The sequence below is a fragment of the Rhinichthys klamathensis genome, unplaced genomic scaffold (assembly GCF_029890125.1).
Source record: "Rhinichthys klamathensis goyatoka isolate OS25496 unplaced genomic scaffold, OSU_Roscu_1.1 h1tg000579l_1, whole genome shotgun sequence".
Taxonomy (NCBI): Eukaryota; Metazoa; Chordata; class Actinopteri; order Cypriniformes; family Leuciscidae; genus Rhinichthys; species Rhinichthys klamathensis.
Window position 1 is genome coordinate 464,909 of NW_026607043.1, and position 19,788 is coordinate 484,696.

The 19,788-nt window shown below is 42.6% G+C and overlaps 1 protein-coding gene across 3 annotated transcripts; it reads right to left on the reverse strand.

Annotated features, from left to right (window-relative positions):
* Window positions 1-1,435: 1,435 nt before the first annotated feature.
* Window positions 1,436-12,723, reverse strand: acbd3 (acyl-Coenzyme A binding domain containing 3). Of its 3 annotated transcripts, none has more exons than XM_056240093.1 (8): window positions 12,415-12,723; window positions 11,258-11,399; window positions 11,017-11,157; window positions 10,587-10,745; window positions 8,204-8,378; window positions 4,936-5,122; window positions 3,666-3,929; window positions 1,436-2,794 (listed from the first exon to the last, which is right to left on the reverse strand). In XM_056240093.1, exons 1-8 carry the CDS (start codon window positions 12,668-12,670, stop codon window positions 2,580-2,582), a joined length of 1,539 nt encoding a protein of 512 aa, XP_056096068.1. In that variant the 5' UTR covers window positions 12,671-12,723; the 3' UTR covers window positions 1,436-2,579. The 3 variants fall into 3 exon arrangements, with proteins under 3 accessions (XP_056096068.1, XP_056096067.1, XP_056096066.1); XM_056240092.1 differs by having other exon boundaries at window positions 3,666-3,932; XM_056240091.1 differs by having other exon boundaries at window positions 3,666-3,950; window positions 12,415-12,722.
* Window positions 12,724-19,788: the final 7,065 nt, after the last annotated feature.

Genomic DNA, 19,788 nt, shown 5'->3' on the forward strand with positions numbered 1-19,788 from the left:
GTCTAAGGTGCACATTAGATGGATGGTATAAAAAGACACCAAGAATATTCTTTGTTTATTTTCTTTATTTAGAATTTATATCAACAATATCAGAATTATATCCACATTTTCAAAATTGACCTTTTTGTCTCTGGGTTCATGGCTGCAGCATGATTCCGGGGGTGGGGGTTAAAGAGGAAGTGCTGCTTTAATGTTCCTCATTTAATGCCATCCCAACCAATTCTGGGTAGTGTAGGCATAGTCTATTTCCCAGTGTGAATAGGGGGGTTATTGTGCTGCTGTTGCCCATCTTCAAGTTTCGACGTGTTGTGTGTTCAGAGATGCTCTTCTGCAAACCGTGGTTGTAACGAGTGGCTATTTGAGTTACTGCTGCCTTCCAATCAGCTCGAACCACCAAATGCAACACGGCATTTTTGCCCACAGAACTGCCGCTCACTGAATTTCTGACAATTCTCTGTATCAGCAGTTTCTGGAATACTCAGACCAGCCCATGTGGCACAACCATGCCTCATTCAAAGTCACTTAAATCCACTTTCTTCCCCATTGCTTGCTCAGTTTGAACTTCAGCAGATAGTCATATATATCCCTTTGCATTGTAACTTCACAGATGTTGTTTATGCTCAAACAGATAATCAAGGACCCCTTTAAAACATTCTAGCAATTATCTCTTTTGCTCTATTTGAAAGAAAAAAAGAGCAGATATGTTTTACTCAATCTCTCAAGAATCAGTGAATGGGTATTTTGCAACACACCATGTGAATATGTAAACCATGCACATGGATAGATAGGCATCAGAAAAGAATCAGGCGGTGCATACAGAGGAACACAAGTTTAATCAAAGATATGCTTCAGGACACTCATCCTCGAATGCATACAGATCAGATCACACTAGCAGAACCGATACAAAAACACTTCATGCCTTTATGGTCAGAAAATCCCTGGAGGTTCCACTTTAAATGTGAAGACAATTTTTTAGATCAATAACCCTATTGCTCGTGGTCTTTTTACCAAAAGCCGTACTTTGAATACCATGCCCAAATGTTACATTTCACCATACAAAGGCCTGAAGTCAGCATTAAAAAAGTGAAAAACAAAAATACATGGAAAGAATAAACACAGGAACTATTGTAACCAATCGACTGTACGTGACATTAATGTAGTCTTTGGACAGCTTTAGCATGACGTTCTCCATGAACACTGAATCATCACAGCTCTTAACACTCGAACACACTGCACCCTCTTTATTCATCATGTGAAAACAGTGTAACAGCATCTGTCTCTGTATATATGGATGTTTGATCACAGCTGGACAGCAGTGACCTGCATTACACAGGCATCTTTGACATACAATCATGAACGCAAAACATTTCACTCACCAATACAGTCAGTATGGATTCAGAGTGGCTTGATCAGATATTTTTGAAGCAAAAAAATTCTCAGCAACTTCACTGTAATAATCTTCAATGCACTGAACAGTCCAATAAATAACAGTAAATGTTAATCAGCAATGCTGCTTTTGATAGTTAGTCTCATCAGCTATACAAACACTTCATTATTATTAGAAAGGACAATGAGAGATGCTTGTTATTTTCTGTTATAGAGAACAAAGTATAAGTGTGACAAGTACAAGTTTAAATCAATATACATTAAGTTTTAAGTTCTGACACGGCTGTCTGTAACTACATGCATAAAATAACAAAGAAATGACCAAACTGAAAGGCAAGAATATTTTGAACTACTAGCTGTGCCACATTAAAAGTCAACACTGATAAATCTCGCATTGATGATAAAGAGGGAGAAATACAAAAAAAGAACACAATAAATCTGGGGCTCTGTGGAAGCAAAGAAGCGAATGATGGAGAGATGAGATAAATGTTATACGACTTACAGACACATACATGACCCTAATCTACCACAGAGATTAATAAATATTAAATGTTTTAGACAGAATCCATCCGGTTTAGAAAATGCTGCAAAATCTTCTTTCGTAAAGGCCTTCAGATCCATCTTTGCATTGTTAGAAAAGTCCTGCCCGTTCGTTTTATCTCACACTCGCCGATGCACTCCGGTCCTGTGTGCTGATAGGGGAGAAACACGAGTACAGATAGACGCTACTGGTTGATTTACTCAGTGTTGACCTAAATAAGGAAGTTCTCCAAGAGAAAGGCGTGTTTGCTCCATTGTTTATTACCTAAACATGACGTTTGTAGGACGTTTTAATTAGGATACACACATTTATCCTGCACCTCTTTGGATGAAATTTGAAGACAGAGGCTGAAATTAGTCACATTGGGTATAGAGGACAGTGACATCAAGCACAAAATCCAGAGTATACCTTTAAGAGTGCAAAACAGAGGAGCCATGTACACGGCCCATTCTTCCTGGACTCAAACAGCATGACAGACACACTCATAAAGTTTGCATACACATCGAAACACGCACACTCAATATTAAATCTCTTTGTCCCTCTCCCAGTAGTAGACATCCCGTAAATTTCCTTGTTTTGATCTTTCTTTCTTTCCAACTATCTCTTTACATACACACACATATATTCCTGTCCCACAGTCTTGACTCCAGGCTTATCTGGTGTAGTATACTCTGTAGTAGACTGTTTTAGACCTCCAGAGCGAGTAGGAGTTGTCGAACTTGAGCAAGTATATACCACGGCCGGGATACTGGTGACTCCCAGCGTACACCTCCTCATGACAGTCCCGCCGGTACACCGGCACTATCTCATCCACCTGTGGTTTCCCAGCCTCCTTCTTGGCTTTCTCTTCCTCAGACTGCCCTTCACCTGAGAGAAAGCGAGCAGGACTTAAATCTACAATTCATATTTACAGAAAATGGGTAGCACTTTATTTTACAGTCCTGTTCCACATGTTCATACTATGTACTTCTTATAGCAATTACAATAACTGGGTAATAACTAGGTACTAACCCTGAACCAACCCCTAAAACTAACCTTAACCCATGTAGTTACCAGTACTTTCATAGGTTAGTACACGTACTGTAAAATAAAGTGCAACCAGAAAATGTAACAATCACAAAACAAACAATCTAGGCCTTTATATCAAAAGGAGCCTTTTGATTTCCAGAGTTTAAAAATGCACCAATATTACAATTCTGGTCGATACCAATAAGCCGATATTAAAATTCTATACAATTTTGCCAAAAGAAATAAAGAAATAAGATTCTACCAACTAAAATACCTAAATAGCAATATACAGGGGGGTTGGACAAAATAATGTGAACACCCATTATAGGGGTTAATTTGACTGAATTTCTTCACTTGCAAAGAGTTAAAGCTTTGAGATTTTATTTTGTCAGAAAACAGCAGCAGGGAGTCCTCTAAGTTTCTATGATAACAGGTTTACAGACTCTTCTCATTACAAATCTACATGAAAGCGTGAACTGTTGTAATAATCTGTCCACAAACATGTTGGAAATGATTCAAATGTGAAAATGGTGTGAAACTGGAACACGTTGCATAATGAACATTCATTTTGAGATTTGCTAAAGACACATTTAAAAGTTTATTATTGGTGTTTAAATAAATACTTTAGAGCATTAGATGGGTAATTTAGGTAATCTAAATGTAAAAATAAAAGAAATGAGCACAACTAAATATCGGCCGATAACCATTATGCTACAGACATATGCCTCACCTTCTTCATCCTCATCTTCGTCACTAGACTCGCTGACGTGCACGCTGACCGATGCGTTAGTAGAGTCAGTCCATTCAAAGAAGACTCCAAAGCCAATGTCGTAATAGTCGGTGGCAAACTCCCAGAAGAGATAGGAGCCCTCCTCATGGGTGGGGACCCGGACGGTCACCACTTCCCCCCGGCCCACCGTGATCACAGAGTCCACATCCTGACGGATCTTCTCTTTAAAGTCTTTTATCTGTGGCCGGGTCCACATTGAGGGGGCTGCTATTACAGGGGGAGAGTCTGAGAACCAGGAATATGGGTAAATAATGGATGGTTTTATTTGTATTTGAAATTAGGGCTGGGTATTGACACAGATGATGTGTCAGTGTGTCAACTTCATGATTTGATTTCAATTCACAAGCTTGGGATTCGAATCATTTTCGATCTTGATTCAATTTAATATTGATTCATTTGGATATATCAGGTACAGTAAAGATAAACAATAAAATGAATTTATTGTTAAAATTTCATAATAAAATTTTTAATCCAGCCCTATTTTAAATTGAAATGCATCAAATGATGAAACACTACAGCATGAAAAATGAATTTCAGACACAAGTTTGCAAATTCCTCATAATTAGCCACAATTCTTAACAGCATTTGAAACTCATTTGCTTCCATAACCAGACATTCACATGGATATTCAGCATGACAAATATGTTAGGCAAGACTTGATTTTATTCATTGGTAATTGACTGCTTTGTAATTGGTACATATTTTTTTCTAAAATAATACACATTGATGAATGATTCACAATACACATAAAAAAGGTAAATCCAATTTGATTTCAAGTTGACATTAACAGCAATATGAAAATTTTGTCCGATACCGCTAATTCTTTATATTCGAAAGCCGATACATTGGCAGATATATCGAAATCCAAATTTTTATAGAATTTTTGAGAGCCTGATTACAAAAACAAAAGTCCATGTCCCAAGCACACAATTATAATGATGTTCTCATTATAATTTTATGTAGCCTATACGCACGTTGCATTTAACTGTATTTTTCTTTTTAAAGTGATTCCAATCATATTTAAAGCAATTCAAAACCATCATGGTGAACAAGCTGAAGGAAATAATCCATTATTTATCTGCTTTAATATATCGGCCAAATAATGAACATTTAAAACGAACATATATCAGCCGATACCGATATGGTGGCCGATATATCGTGGATCTCAAACAAAGTTGTAGAAATAAACAAAACTGATCAAACGACTCACCGGTGGGTCCATTCTCAGTGACCTCGTCTGCAGGCTCCAGGTCTGGCTCTCGCTCTAAGCTGTCAGCAGTGGACTCTGCCTGTCCGTTCAGTGTGGGAACCTCCTCTCCAGCAAAAGGCACTGACACCTCACTGGCCTCTAATGTAGACAGCACTATAGCATCCTCCTGTTGTTTCTGCAAGGCAGCCTGAAGAAAACAGTGCAATATGACATTGGTACGAGACAACAGAAACCAAAATAAATTGTATCAGTGAGTCAAAGTCTATCACATGACAATAAAACCCATTAAGCTTGCAGTGACAGGTGTGCAAAACACATTAAACAGTATACCTTGATTAACTACACCTGCAAAACAAATGCTACCACTGCAATTTTGTTCTTTATACCAGTCGTTCTTAACTGGTGGATTGCAGGTCTGTTCTGAATGTGAATAAAATGCAACTAATTACATAGTAGTGCACAGCTAAATAAACAGGCTTATCGTCTTTTAAAACTTTTCATATTGAATGAAAATCAGCGCATACACACTACCACTCAAAAGTTTGGGATCAATAAGAAGTCTCTTATGCTCACCAAGGCTGCATTCATTTGATAAAAAAAATAAAAACATACAGTAAAATCAGTAATACTGTGAAATAGTATTACAATTTAAAACAACTGTTTTCTATTTGAATATTATTTTAAAATGTACTTATTTTAAATGTGTTTCCTGTGGCAAAACTGATTTTCAGCAGCCATTACTTTAGCCTTGAGTCACATGATCCTTCAGAAATCATTCTAATATGCTGATTTGGTGTTTAAAGTCCCTGTAAAGGCAATTCTAAAACAAAATTCTAAACCCATTATAAATGTTAGAAATGTATTGCTAAAACATATTACAAAGACTGTGAACTGTGAAGTACTGAATTGTGGAGTTAGACCGTTAAACAGTTTTTCACCATTGCTATTTTCCGGATTTTTTGGGCGGGGCTAAAACGGGGCTCGATGACGCACTGGAGCCCCTGAGCTCGTGGACACGCCCCTACTTGATGACGCACTGAGGCTGGCCACTTCCCTAACATCAGTTCGCCGCTCAATCGCAAGTTACTGTCTGTCAGTAGGCTACTATTAGTTACTACAGCCTACAGTTTGCTAGCTAGCTATGCCTTCGACACGGAAATGCGTAGGCTACTACCTGGATGCGATCATGTACAAAACAGATCGGTGTCTTTATTTAAAGGTGTCCTAGAATGTTTTTTTTTATTATTTTATAATGTTTCCTGGGTTACCCTTATAATGTTAGTATGTTTTTTAGATAAAAAATAATCATAATTTAGAAATAAATGGCATTTTTCCTAGCCTGCTTTTAGCCTCTGATTTGAACACTCTGTTTGAAGGGGCGTGTCTGCTGTGGGATTCAGTGTAACCGCGGCCACTGCTGTGATTGGCTGACATGCTTGCATATGAAATAGCAACGCATTACATGTGAAACTCTCTCCCGAATACTTTTACTACTGCTATTATACGTTTTTACTATAACAGCTATCGAGATTAACGAATCGCGAGATGTTTTTAAAGTATTTAGATCTATTCCCATCACATAAAATGTTGCCGTGATGAGCATTGAGCAGATGACAGTGTGTTGATCGCGAGAATGAAGATCTTATCATTGCAAAGCAGTTTCTGCACTCTCTCTGCTTTCACCAATGCAAACATGATGATGTAAATACAGTAAGAGCTTCGTTGTGCAGTAACGTGCGTCATTGATTTCATAACGAGTTTGGCAAGTGTCCAGATAAACTCGCGCTGTGTGGAAAGATTGTTCTTTGATCGCTTTCTGTATATAATTTGTTCACAATTTAAATACGATTATTTTCATCCTACTAAAAGAAACGATGTGAAGCTGATATTTTAGTCACTGGCTTGACTTACTGATACATAAACCGTATTGAACGATTTTGAGAGAAAGATTACCTGTCTGAACTTGAACAATTACACATCAGAAAGTGTTGCTTGGTAGCTCGATCCGAGGCCAGCTCTGTATTGGCCCAAGTTGAGGAAACACTCGGTGAAATGTTTGGAAATTTCCAGAGAAAATAAAATTAACCCATTGTTTCTTCAGAGGCTCAGATGAAGGAACTAAAAAATACTTTTGTGTTCATGTGTACATCCACACTGAGCAACTGCCATGCTTCGGCTGCGCAGTTCCGCCTGGCATTGAGGGCTGGCATTATGCAAATATTTGGAGGCATACATATTAATGATCCCGACTATTGCGTCACAGTCGGTATTGTGTGGAGAACCGACCGTTTTTCAGGGGTGTTTTTCATAAACGTGAATTAAATGAGAACGCGAAAACAGTCCAGTTTGAGATTCACTCTATGTCATGTCCATGCACTGAACTCTTGTTATTTGACTATACCAAGGTAAATTCAATTTTGAATTATAGGTCACCTTTAAATTTCCTAAAAAGAAACTATCACATCAAGAAGAGGTGGATTAATTTTGTTGAAGAGCCAACCTTGATGTAGAGCTGAGGATCACCACCAACACCCGCCTCTGTAGTGATCATTTTACACGGGATAGTTTAATAAACTTTCGTCGGAGACAACTGGGATTCACTGATAATCCGCTGTTACTGGTGAATGGGGCCGAACCGACTATCTCCTGCCTCGGCCTTCATCTCCCCGTCCTGAAAGCAGTATCACCTAATATCAGCGTCGGCTGTTTTCCCACGAGTGGGCGTGGTTTCAGCGCAGCCAGCGGACACGCCCCCAGCGTTTGAGAGCAGAGAATACTGCTCATTTTTTCAAGATTTTGATAGCTTATTTTATGTACTTGCCGGCTTTTTTATCATTCAAATTTGGCTGGGTGGTTAATAACACATTTTTCTGTGGTGTGACAACCTCAGAACACATACTTAATTTTGACTTTACAGGGACTTTAAGAAACATTTCATGTTATTACATGTTTAAAAAGGTGTGCTAATTAATATCTTTGTAGAAAACATGATACATTTATTTCACGATTTGTTGATGAATAGAAAGTTCAAAAGAACACTATTTATTTTAAACAGAAATCTTTTGTTACATTATTTACTGTTACAATTACTTAACATTATTTACTGTTATTTAAATTTAATATAAATATAAAAGTGAAAAACTGAAAAAAAAAAATGTTTTACTGACCCCAAACTTTTGCACGGTAGTGTAGATTTTGAAAATGTAATCAAGGATCACAAAAGCAATGTAGATGTATGTGACTGGGAGAATGAATGCTGGGTCCTCACCTGCTGCTGAGCGAGCTGCACCTGATACAGCTGCTGCATGTACTGCTGATAGTGCTGCTCCTGCAGCTGCCGGATGAGGATGAGCTGCTGTTCGGGACTGTCGGGGTACTGCTGCGCTGCATACTGCTGAAACTGCACCGCTGTCTGCGCATTGAGTGCAGCCATGATCTGCTGCCTAACACACCAGAGAAAGTGAGAAAAAAAAATGCACACAATAAAGTATGTGGAACCTCTGTAGGGTCGCATAGCATACCGGTACTAAAAAAGTACCACTAAAGTTTTTCACCCCCTTAAAAAAAAAAAAAATCATTTTAAATCATGTAAATGTCAGTTGAAATCAAGACCCATTACTTCAGATGGTTGAAAGACTGTGGTGGTGATCCTACCAAGAAAGTGGTGCTAAAGACTTTTTCGCCTTTTCATCTGTCATGAGTTAGCAGATTCTTTTTGAATTATTAAAAGTGTTGACAGTCCTAGTAAATAAATTTTATCGGTCAGACTACTAATCGGACTACACCTACAACTAAATGCCATAGGGATGCCATGCTCCCTCATAGACTACTGGCATTAGGAACGTACAAATTTACCATTAAGAGCACATCAAAATAAATCTGGTTTTGTATAAACGAGATTGGTGACTCAGACGGTGGCCAGATTTTCACTGTTTTTAGTAATGTCCTTCCTAAACAAGATGCCCAAGACCATTTATTTGTTGCCTATGGTATCGATTAGGTATCAAAGAGACATACCAATGGCAAAACAGGGCTTTACTCTAAAGGCTGGAATAAACGACATGACTAAAAACTAGGGGTGTGACGAGACGCTTATCTCACGAGACGAGACGAGACACGAGATTGGGTTCACGAGAACGAGACGAGATTTCTGCACAATTTTTCAGAAATCCTCAATGACAAAATTCATGACTGGAAAAATAGTATCCAGGTGCATTCTGCAATGTTTAACTACTAATCTTATAAAGTAGACCTGAAATGACATGCATTATGAGTATGAATTATCAAATGCATTGAAAGAAAACAATATACAAGCACTGTAAAAGGTTTTTATTGACTGGCTTTTCTCTGTATGATTTCACATTAGTCTCTTCAGCCCTTACTGTACATTTAAGAGCTGATTTCTGATTGAGGCTGTGTGTGACCTCCTAACTGAACTCCTTGAAGTCTTATTAAGCGCAAACAATAAGTGCAAGTGCAACCATAATCAAAGTTAGCACACAGACTCTTTATAATTATTTTCAAATTGCTGTTTTATTTTGCACCGGCAGTTATAGGGTTAATGCGGTGAGTTCGGAAAAGGCCGGGTAGAGAGAAACGAGGCTGGTGTGTTTGTCTCTACAGTTGTTCTTGCGTTCCGATTATAAGTTCAGAAATAGAGCTTCCCTTGTCTGTTGTCCTTAAGACATTACAGTACTCTCTCAATATATTCGAAGTGCAAACTGAGACCATAGTCGCAAATAAACAGTCCAGAGATGGGTATTAGGAGACGGACTATTGTATGTTCGCGGCCTAATTTGTGCGCAATGCACATCAGGGAGCTTGTGTTTTACTTTCACTTTCGTGATCGCGCGTACTCTGTGAATAGGGAGCAGCGGTGCTGAGCGTGCATTCTACAATAAGACATATTGGACGTTAAATCAGACGTTAGTCTATGTTGCGCAACGAATCCTCCGCCATCCTCACGCGATCAGTGAACTGTGATTCTTGCTGCACTGATTGCAACGGCAACTCGTGCTGGATGAGCAGAGCAGACTTTTACATTATTTTATAATGGTTTTTATTTTTTTTTTTAAAACAGCAAAACGATAGTTTAGGCGAATGTGAGTCTAGCGGTGGAATATTCTATGTTAATCTCACCCTCACGCTCAGTCATGGCGATATCGCGAGACAGCTTTTCACTCGACGAGAAATCTCGTCATGTTTTAGTCTCGCGAGATCTCGTGGCACGAGATCTCGTCACACCCCTACTAAAAACACTAGGCATCATACACTTGCCGACTTTGTAAATGGTTACTGAGAACAACTGGGCATCATACACTAAACAACTGAGGATCACACACTACCAGACTTTCAAATCATTCCAAACACAACAAACTCATGCAGAAACACACGCCTCGCTACTAAGAGACGCATGAGAAATGAAAACAATATTCCAAAATCGGCTCAAAATATCAAAACATGTTTGATATTCTCAGACTGAATGGAATCATAGTTGAAGTGGGCTTGCTGCGATAGTCACCGCAACTCCTCCAGACTGCAAATTGGGGGGGGGGGGATCTTGGCAAAAGTGGTGTAGTGTACTGTACATGTAGTTTTCAAACTATGGCGTTTTAGTTCAGTTCTGGAATAATTAAACTGGTGTGACTCACTTCTGCTGCTCTACACGGAGTCGTTCTTCCTCAACTTGTCTTCTTTCCTCTTCTTCTCTCCTCAGCCTCTCCTCTTCTTCACGCCTGCGCCTCTCCTCCTCTTGACGCAGTCGCTCACGCTCTTCGTCCTCTCTGCGCCGCTGCTCCTCTTCCTCCTGCCTTCTCAGCAAAAACAAGACAACATACACACTGTGAGAGACATCCGTGAGGTTACAGAGTGTTCAGGTTTTAAATATGTTGTTTAGGGTGATCAATTCTTGATTGGAGACCAATTACTTTTTGTGGACACGGTGGATCTCTCTGAGAGAAGCCTATATCTCAAGAGACCCACCTGGTTAAAGTGTAAAACTGTAAACAAGTCCAAAATAAAAGTGTGTGACAGCAAAAAGATAAAGAAAGAAAATCAATTATCTTTATCTGCAAGTCTGACCTCTTTCTCTCTTGCTCCTCCTTTTCAATCTTGTGTGATGCGACGAAAGGTGCAAATAAATTGCAACATTTATTCAATAGCTTTACAAACTCAAGCATGGCCTCGTCCTTCTCCATGTTGCCCAGAGATGCCCATTCTCTTCTGAAAAAATTATTTAAAATAACGCATATTCATTAAAAATGCTAATGTGACTAACAGCAGGGAGGCACATTAAGGTCAAAGTTCAAATCATCACTCTTACCTGCGGTCGTTTCCCAGCACATCGAAGAAGCCCACCTCAGGGGAAGCATCTGGGTTGTAAGGCCCCTGCAACACCTGCTTGTGGAGGGCTACCAGACGAAGTTTATCCTCATAGGTCGGGTGGAAGGCTTTCCCATCTTTCTCTGAAGAAGAAACAAATATGTGGCTTTAAAAGTGCAAATGGTTCTCATTACATTAAAACAGGGATTTCCAAACTTTTTTGACAGCTGAATGCCTTAGATAAAAAAATATTTACTTGAAGTACTCATTTGCATGTTCACTGTTCTCTGATGTCGGTCACATGATTTGCTAAAAAAATATATATATTTTACGTTTACCTGCAAGTGTTTAATTTCTATTGCTTTTACTCTAAATGATTTAATTCAGTTTTAAATTTTTTTTAGCTTTACATAAACTTATAAACCTCCTAAAGTTCTCCCACGAACCCCAGTTTAGAATGTCAGCTAATGCACATTTCTAAGTCAATACAGATCATGTCAAAATCATGAAAAGATTGTGTAAAAGACTTTTTCGTGCATGCTTTGAAAGTCAAGAGCAAGATACATTCGTGGCATTAGTCCTCAGCTGGAAACTGCAACATCTTGATTGGGACATCAGTTGTGCATTAATGTGCATAGGTAGAGAGCTGCAGCACTTAAGACTATACAGCTGATGGACACAACCATACTTCATCAGCCCACAGAAAAGAAATGGGTGAAGAGAGAAAAGGATTAAACGTTTTAATGGACAAAACCTAAAAGTGCTGAACTAACTCACCTCACTGACAAAGAGACCACCCAAGTTCAGCACTTGTAGTTCACTTGTCTATTTTGAATATTTATGCAATCTGTCAGTCTTTATGAGTTTAAGCCATCAGTCAGGCACATGACACAGTGGTGCTGTCACCGGTTAGGGCAGTTCCTCTAGAGGACCTCAACCCTTGAACACTGCCATAGAAGTGAACTACAAGACCTGTATAAGCAGAACTTTTTTTTAAAACCAAATACAAAGAATGAAAAGGACCATAATAAGAAAACCACGACCTCACTAGATCTAAACAAATGTGCAGCAAATTCAATCTGTAGCACAGAGATGCCCGTGCTAACGAATGTTAGTTCAATCAATTTCCATATTAGTGTATATAGTGACATAAAATACCTTTAAAGAACCTGAGCGCCAGCCCGTAGAGCTCGACTAAATCAAAGCCCCATTTCTTCTCGATGGCAGGTTCGCCCTCCTCTCCATCGACACTCACAGGGTTGTCAGCGTTCTGGTCCGCCGAGCGGGAGGCGGGCGTCTCGGCCTGTTCTTGCTCGCCCTCGGAATCCGGGCTTAGAGTCAAACCGTCGATTGAAACTTCGAGCCGGCTTGAATTTGCACTGTTGAGGTCGCCGCTCTGAACCTCTGTCGCCATCGTGCAGAATGTCAGCTGAAGCAGCCACGTACCTACTTCCGCCCGGCTCCGCCGGAACTTCCGGCAGCATGACGTAGAAATGTTCGACTACAAGAGCTTCAAAACCTTAACAAATTATTCTGCATTTATTAATATTAAGAATTACATAAAATAAAAAGGTCTCAATCCAAAAAAAAAAAATGTTTCGCTTTATACGGGACTTTAACAATATTGTAGTGTTTTGCATAAAAGTAAAGGCAAAAGAGCTGTTCGAGAACGTAATATTATTATAATAATGTATTACACATATGTATATGTGTACCTACCACATATGTATATGTATTTAATCAGTTAAAGTGTATGGAATTGTATACTATGAATAAACACTTTGTTTTGTCAATATGCATGTGTAATGGAAAAATAACCACATATCATTATAATATAAGTAAAGGAAATAAATAAATAAATAAATAAATAAACATAATAAATAAACATAAAACAAACAAATAGTATATATATATATATATATATATATATATATATATATATATATATATATATATATATATATATATATATATATACTTTGGTTAATAATGTTGAACCGTTTAAGATGTAGCCTACACTTCTAATTTAATACTTGACAACTGTCTGAGGCACTAAAGAGACGACAAAATACACTTAAAATTAAATAAATATAAATAATAATACTAATAAATTATTTAGAAGAACATCATGTAACACAGGCTACTACTAGTAACTGTCCAATGACAATGGAGGCCTGAGGTACATATATTTATGAAGGGGTGTGTGGTATTTTGGTGGGATGATTGGATCTGAGGTATTATGGTTATTTTTATAAGAATAGGCTGCAAAAAGTACATGAATGAACAATGTTTTTGTTTGTTTAGAAGGCCTATTTTTATTTATTTATTATGTTTTTTATTTTTTGTTTTCTTGTGGGAGGGGGATAGGAGGTGCGCAAAATTTTGTCTGGGGAATTTGGCTATTAACATTTAAGGCTAATTACATTCTGCTGAAATGAACGAAATGATTTGAAAAAAGATTCGTTCATTTTGATGAACGAGATTAAAAGATCCGATTCAGTAAGATGATCCGAACTTCCCATTACTACTGCTGAAAACCCATGCTGAAAACATGAAATGCGCAGTTTAATGGGTATGACGAATGTCTAACGTTAAACTAACTTCACCGCCGTGAAGTAGCGAATGCTAAAGCCCAGTTAAAGTAGCTTATTTGTACAACTGTATCTGTCTGGACTCTGCATCAAGAACAAGAAGGATTCATAATATATTTACGCTAACTGTTTGAGTTGATGGGTCGACGCTTTATTCATCAGCAGTTTTAAGTGGATTAACCTACATGTAAGGAATGCAGCACAAGAATCATTATCTTTACTACAAGCGTAAACATTTTTTGTGTGTGTGTGTGTGTGTGTGTGTGCAATTTATTAATAATAACTTGTTATATTTCCCCACACTCTATAAATCTCTTCGTGCATTGTTTTGAACTTAGTTTTGCAAGCCAGCCCCTGCCTACGAACTAAAATGGGCTGTAAAATCCCATACTGAGAACAAAGATGTTGATTAATGATCATTTTAATATAGGCAACAGCTATCTATCTGTCACGATAGAATTAAAAAAAATTTTTAGCAGCTTCCTTGAAATTTTGGTTATGTCTATAGTTTTTGAGCGGCAATTATAAAATAACTATTAGAGCTCTCTGTGCTCTTATGTTCTAGATCAATAGGGGGCAACAGAGGATGCTTTTACTCGGCACTCAAATGAAGTTAGACTAGAAAACACACCACAGTCTCTCGTTCTCTTTCATAGGTTCACTCAACGCTGCGTAGCTTAGGACGCAGTGGGAACGCCCTCTGGGTGTGCCGATTGTCTGAAGCCCTTATAGAATCACGCCAATTCATTGGCTGATGGCGCGGGCGCCGCCCCGACGCTCTTGCGTCGTCACATTATATTAGCGCGCGCGCGCCATCTGCTCCTCAGATTTCTCTGCCTTCACGAAGCGGCCATCTTAGCCCTTCGGTCTCGGTTTTTCTGGGCCAAATAATTCGGATTTATCATCAGCATTCTTCATCTGCATTTCAGCGACTGCGAATAGTGGAACTCAGTTCTCCTTGCGGTGAAGTGCCATGGAGTTTCGTCGTTGCCCGCCGCCATGCGTTCGCTTTATTGCGAACGACGACCCTCACAGTAAGTGTGTTAAATGTATGGGTTTTTCACATGCGCGCGAGGCTGTTTTAGGCTTGTCTAAATGCAAGTTTTGTGACAATCTGCTTCTCAAAACCCTCCGCTCTCGGCTCGCGGTTTTTGAGAAGGAGTCATTGGTTCCCCCCCGTCGCGCTCCCGAGGCTGCCGAGGCCTCGTTGGAATCCGCGACCTGGGGTTCGGATGTAAAGCTCGAGGATGTAGAGTACGAGCAGATGGGCCAGGCCCTTTCTCTCCCTCCCTCTCCCGAGCACGCACGCGGTGTTCGGCCAGTCGAGTTTTCGCATGATTATTTATGCCCCAGCCCGAGAGCGCGCGAGACAGTTTCTTTCGGGCTGGAAGATATTATTTACACTACAGCGTCCGACTCTGAGGATTTCGGGCCTGTTTTAGCTACTGACGGTCTCCCGCCTAGCGGCCAGGAGGCGCGGCCTACTGCGGCCTACACGGAGCTTATCGACGTGCTTTCGCGCGCTACGGAGAAGCTCTCTATCGACTGGCCCGACGAGCCCCGCGAGTCACAATCGTCTAAACTTGACGAGAGATTTTTAAGTGGCCCTAATTCTAGGCCTGAGCGGGGAAAGCTGCCCTTCTTCAGTGATCTGCATCACGAGATCTCCAGATCCTGGAAGCAGCCTTTTTCCGCGCGTCTAACAAACGCGGCAGCCGCTGACTTCACCAACCTCGTTGGTTCTGTGGAGCAGGGCTATTCCGCCGTTCCAGCGGTTGAGGACACGTTGGCTACTCACCTTTCTCCGTCGTCTGCTCCGTCGTGGAAATCTCGCCCCCTCCTTCCCTCTAAACCGTGCAGGACTACTTCCGCCCTTATCGGAAAGTCCTACATGGCAGCTGGTCAGGCAGGCATGGCCCTACATACTATGGCCATCCTCCAAGCCTACCAGGCGGATGTCTTGAAGGAGATGGACGAGGGAACAGGAATTACGCCAGAAGCTGTCAAAGAGCTTCGTAAGGCCACGGATCTGGCCTTAAGAGCCACCAAACACACCGCACGCGCTATAGGTCGTTCTATGGCAGGGGCGATTGCTGCAGAGCGCCACCTATGGCTTAATCTCACGGAGATCCGTGACAAAGAGAAGGTTTTCCTCTTGGACGCCCCAGTTTCTCAATCTGGACTGTTTGGGGAGGCGGTCAACACTGTGGTTGACAAGTTTCGGGCCGCAAAATCCCAGTCAGCTGCCCTCAGGCAGTTTATGCCCAGGAGGGCTAGGGAATCCTCTAACCCCTCCCCGGCTCAACCCAGAGAACGTTCGTCTCATAGGCCGGATTTTGCTGCTAGGAGAAGTGACTCGGTTCATCCCCCACCTGCTACGGTTTGGGGAGCCCGCGGTCGCCCGTTCACCCGCCAGCGACCTCATAAGCGTCTGGAGCTGAAGCGGTCTAACAAACCCTTCGCTCCAGCCTCCTCGAATCGTTCCTGACCCGCAGGTCAGAAAGAGGAGAGCTTCCCCCGATTTACGAGGTTGGGACAGACCGCGAAAGCGTTTCTGCCCACCTCTAACTCACTCTCCTTCTCTAAACCTGTCACTTTCGCCACCCGGCGTGTTTCGAAGTGCAGTTACTACTCGACCTCGTTCAAACCGTCCGGCGCAGGAGGACGGAGACGCGTTCAGCTTTCTCCCCTTGCCTCCGACGCGTTTGATACCTGCTGCTCGCATCCTCTGAGACACTTTTGGTTTTCCTCAGGAGCAGGCAGACCCTATGATCTTGATCAAACAGGCAGTGGTACCTCCCGCTACGTGTCAGGGCGTCAAGTGCCCTCCTTCACGTTGGACCACGCCACCCCACAGGAGTCAGCGCGTCACCCTAACTCAGGTATGTCCGCCACATTGCAACACTCCTCTTCCTCTCTCTCATTTCTTTCAAGAATGGAGGCGTCTGCCAGGGGTATGGCCTTGGATCCTCCGCACGGTTCGGCTCGGCTACACACTTCAGTTCTGTCGCCCGCCCCCTTGCTTCAATGGAGTCTTTCCAACTGTAGTCAACAGCGCCTCAGAGGCTTCTGTACTACAGCAGGAGATTTCGTCCCTTCTCCTCAAGGGAGCAATAGAAGAGGTTCCTCCGAAGGAAGTCGAGCAAGGCTTCTTCAGCCGTTACTTCTTGGTCCCGAAAAAGGGCGGAGGTCTGCGACCAATACAAAGGGAAATTCAAGATGTTGACGCTGAAAGCTATCATATCTCAAATTCGAGCAGGGGACTGGTTCGTGACAGTAGATTTGAAGGATGCATATTTTCATATTCAGGTCGTACGGCGACACAGGAGGTTCCTCAGGTTTGCCTTTGGAGAGAGGGCGTACCAGTACAGGGTCCTTCCCTTTGGTCTCGCTCTAGCGCCGAGAACGTTCACAAAGTGTATGGATGCTGCTCTGGCCCCGTTGCGGCTCCAGGGCATCCGTATACTCAACTACCTGGACGATTGGCTCCTTTTAGCCCAATCCAGGGAATTAGTGACTCACCACAGGGACATTGTCCTTCGTCACATTCAGTCTCTCGGCTTGAGGTTGAACACGGAGAAGAGTGTTCTTACCCCAACTCAAAGCACAGTTTTCTTAGGGGTGCGCCTGGATTCCGTTCTGATGCAGGCCCGTTTGGCTCCTGCCCGGATTTCCAGTCTTTTGACATGTTTGGCTCGCTTCACGCTCGGCCATCGTGTTTCTGTGGGCACTTGCCGCAGGCTTCTGGGTCTCATGGCCGCAGCATCCCCTGTGCTTCCCCTAGGGTTGCTCCACATGAGACCGTTTCTGTGGTGGATGAAACTCTCAGGTGCCCGGTCCACAGGACCGGCTCTTTGCCTGTTGAAGGTGTCGCGCAGTTGCTTCCGCGCCCTTTCAATTTGGCGGGACCCTCTCTTCCTTCGGAAAGGGGTCGACATGGGTGCAGTTTTCCGTCGCCAAATGGTTACGACGGACGCCTCTCTGACCGGCTGGGGTGCGGTTTTCGAGGGCAGGCCAGCATGTGGGGTCTGGACTGGAGAGACTCTCTCTTGGCACATAAACAGCTTGGAGCTGAGAGCTGTTTCCCTGGCCCTTCTTCATTTTCTCCCCTTTCTCGTAGGACACCATGTCATTGTCAGAACAGACAATATGGCGGTAGTGTCTCATGTAAACCGACAGGGGGGTTCACGGTCGCGCACCCTGGACAGGCATGCGCGCCACCTTCTCCTGTGGTCTCAGGGCAAGTTCCTTTCACTGAGGGCAGTCCATGTTCCTGGGATCCTGAACCTCGCAGCAGATTTTCTGTCGAGGCAGAAGCTCAGGTCGGGGGAATGGATGTTGAACCGCCGAACAGTTGCCCTGATTTGGGAAGTGTTCGGAAAAGCAGAGGTGGACCTCTTTGCATCACAGGAGTCGTCCCAATGCCCACTTTGGTTCTCCCTGAGCCCCCCAGCACCATTGGGGATAGATGCATTCGCCCACCCGTGGCCAATGCAGAAACTTTATGCATTCCCGCCTGTCAAGTTGATCCAGGCAGTTCTGTCCAGAGTGAGGGAGAGCGGAGCCCGTCTCCTACTTATAGCCCCATTCTGGCCCTCCCAGCCGTGGTTCTCGGAGCTGGTTCCTCTTCTGGAACTTCCCCCTTGGGAGATTCCGGTCAGGGAGGATCTGCTGTCCCAGCTTCAGGGCAGGATATGGCATCCTCGCCCCGAAATTTGGAAGTTATGCGTATGGCCCATCAGAGGCCGCTAGCTTTGAGCTTTGGTCTTCCCGCTGACGTCCAGGAGACCATTGCGAGTGCAAGAGCCCCTTCCACGAGAAGGTTATATTCCTCCAAGTGGAGGGTTTTTGAGTCGTGGTGTTCGACACACGCTACGGACCCAGTCAGCTGCCCAGTCGGTTCAGTGCTGGAATTCCTACAGGAGAAGTTTGCTTCTGGAGCGGCCGCTACTACTCTGAGAGTATATGTTGCTGCTATTGCCGCTCATAGGGAGTCGGATGAGATCCCCCTAGGTAAATTGAGGTTAGTCTCAGCATTTATGCGTGGGGTTAGGCGCCTGAAACCAGTACGCTCCCCTGGAATTCCCTCTTGGGACCTGTCGGTCGTCCTGGAGGGCTTAACGGAAGCTCCCTTTGAGCCCTTAGAGTCAGCTCCAGAGCGGATTCTGACTCTCAAGGTTACTCTTTTGTTAGCCTTGGCTTCTTTGAAGCGGGTGGGGGATTTACAAGCTCTTTCTGTTAGCAAGACTTGTATAGACTTCGCTCCTGGTCTTGTCAGGGTGACTTTGAGACCGAAACCGGGATATGTGCCCAAAGTATTGTCAACAGCATTCCGGTCTCAGGTTATTAACCTTCACTCTTTCCATCCTCCTCCTTTTGTCTCTGAGGAGGACAAGAAGCTTAATTTGCTCTGCCCTGTCTGAGCATTGAAGTTATACGTGGATCGCTCTGGCGGTTGGAGAAAATCCAACCAGCTCTTGGTATGTTTTGGTGCTGGCTGCCGCGGGCTTGCCGCATCAAAGTAGAGAATTTCCCACTGGGTTACAGAGGCTATTTCACTGGCATATGAGGTGCGCGGTCTGCCTTCACCTCTTAGCATCAGGGCACATTCCACCAGAGGCGTGGCTTCCTCTCAAGCACTTTTTAGAGGTGCCCTCCTGGAAGACATTTGTGTAGCGGCAGGCTGGTCCTCTCCGCACACTTTTGTCAGATTCTATAGTTTGGATCTTGACATGACTCCAGGTTCCCAAGTTTTATCTGCTTGAACCAGTCGTGTGAGTTATCTGGTCTTTGTACTAGTTACGGCAGCGCTTAGCTTGGCGAGTTTGGTATTTCGTTCCCACTGCGTCCTAAGCTACGCAGCGTTGAGTGAACCTATGAAAGAGAACGTCTCTGGTTACTGGTGTAACCTATGTTCTCTGAATAGGGAACGAGACGCTGC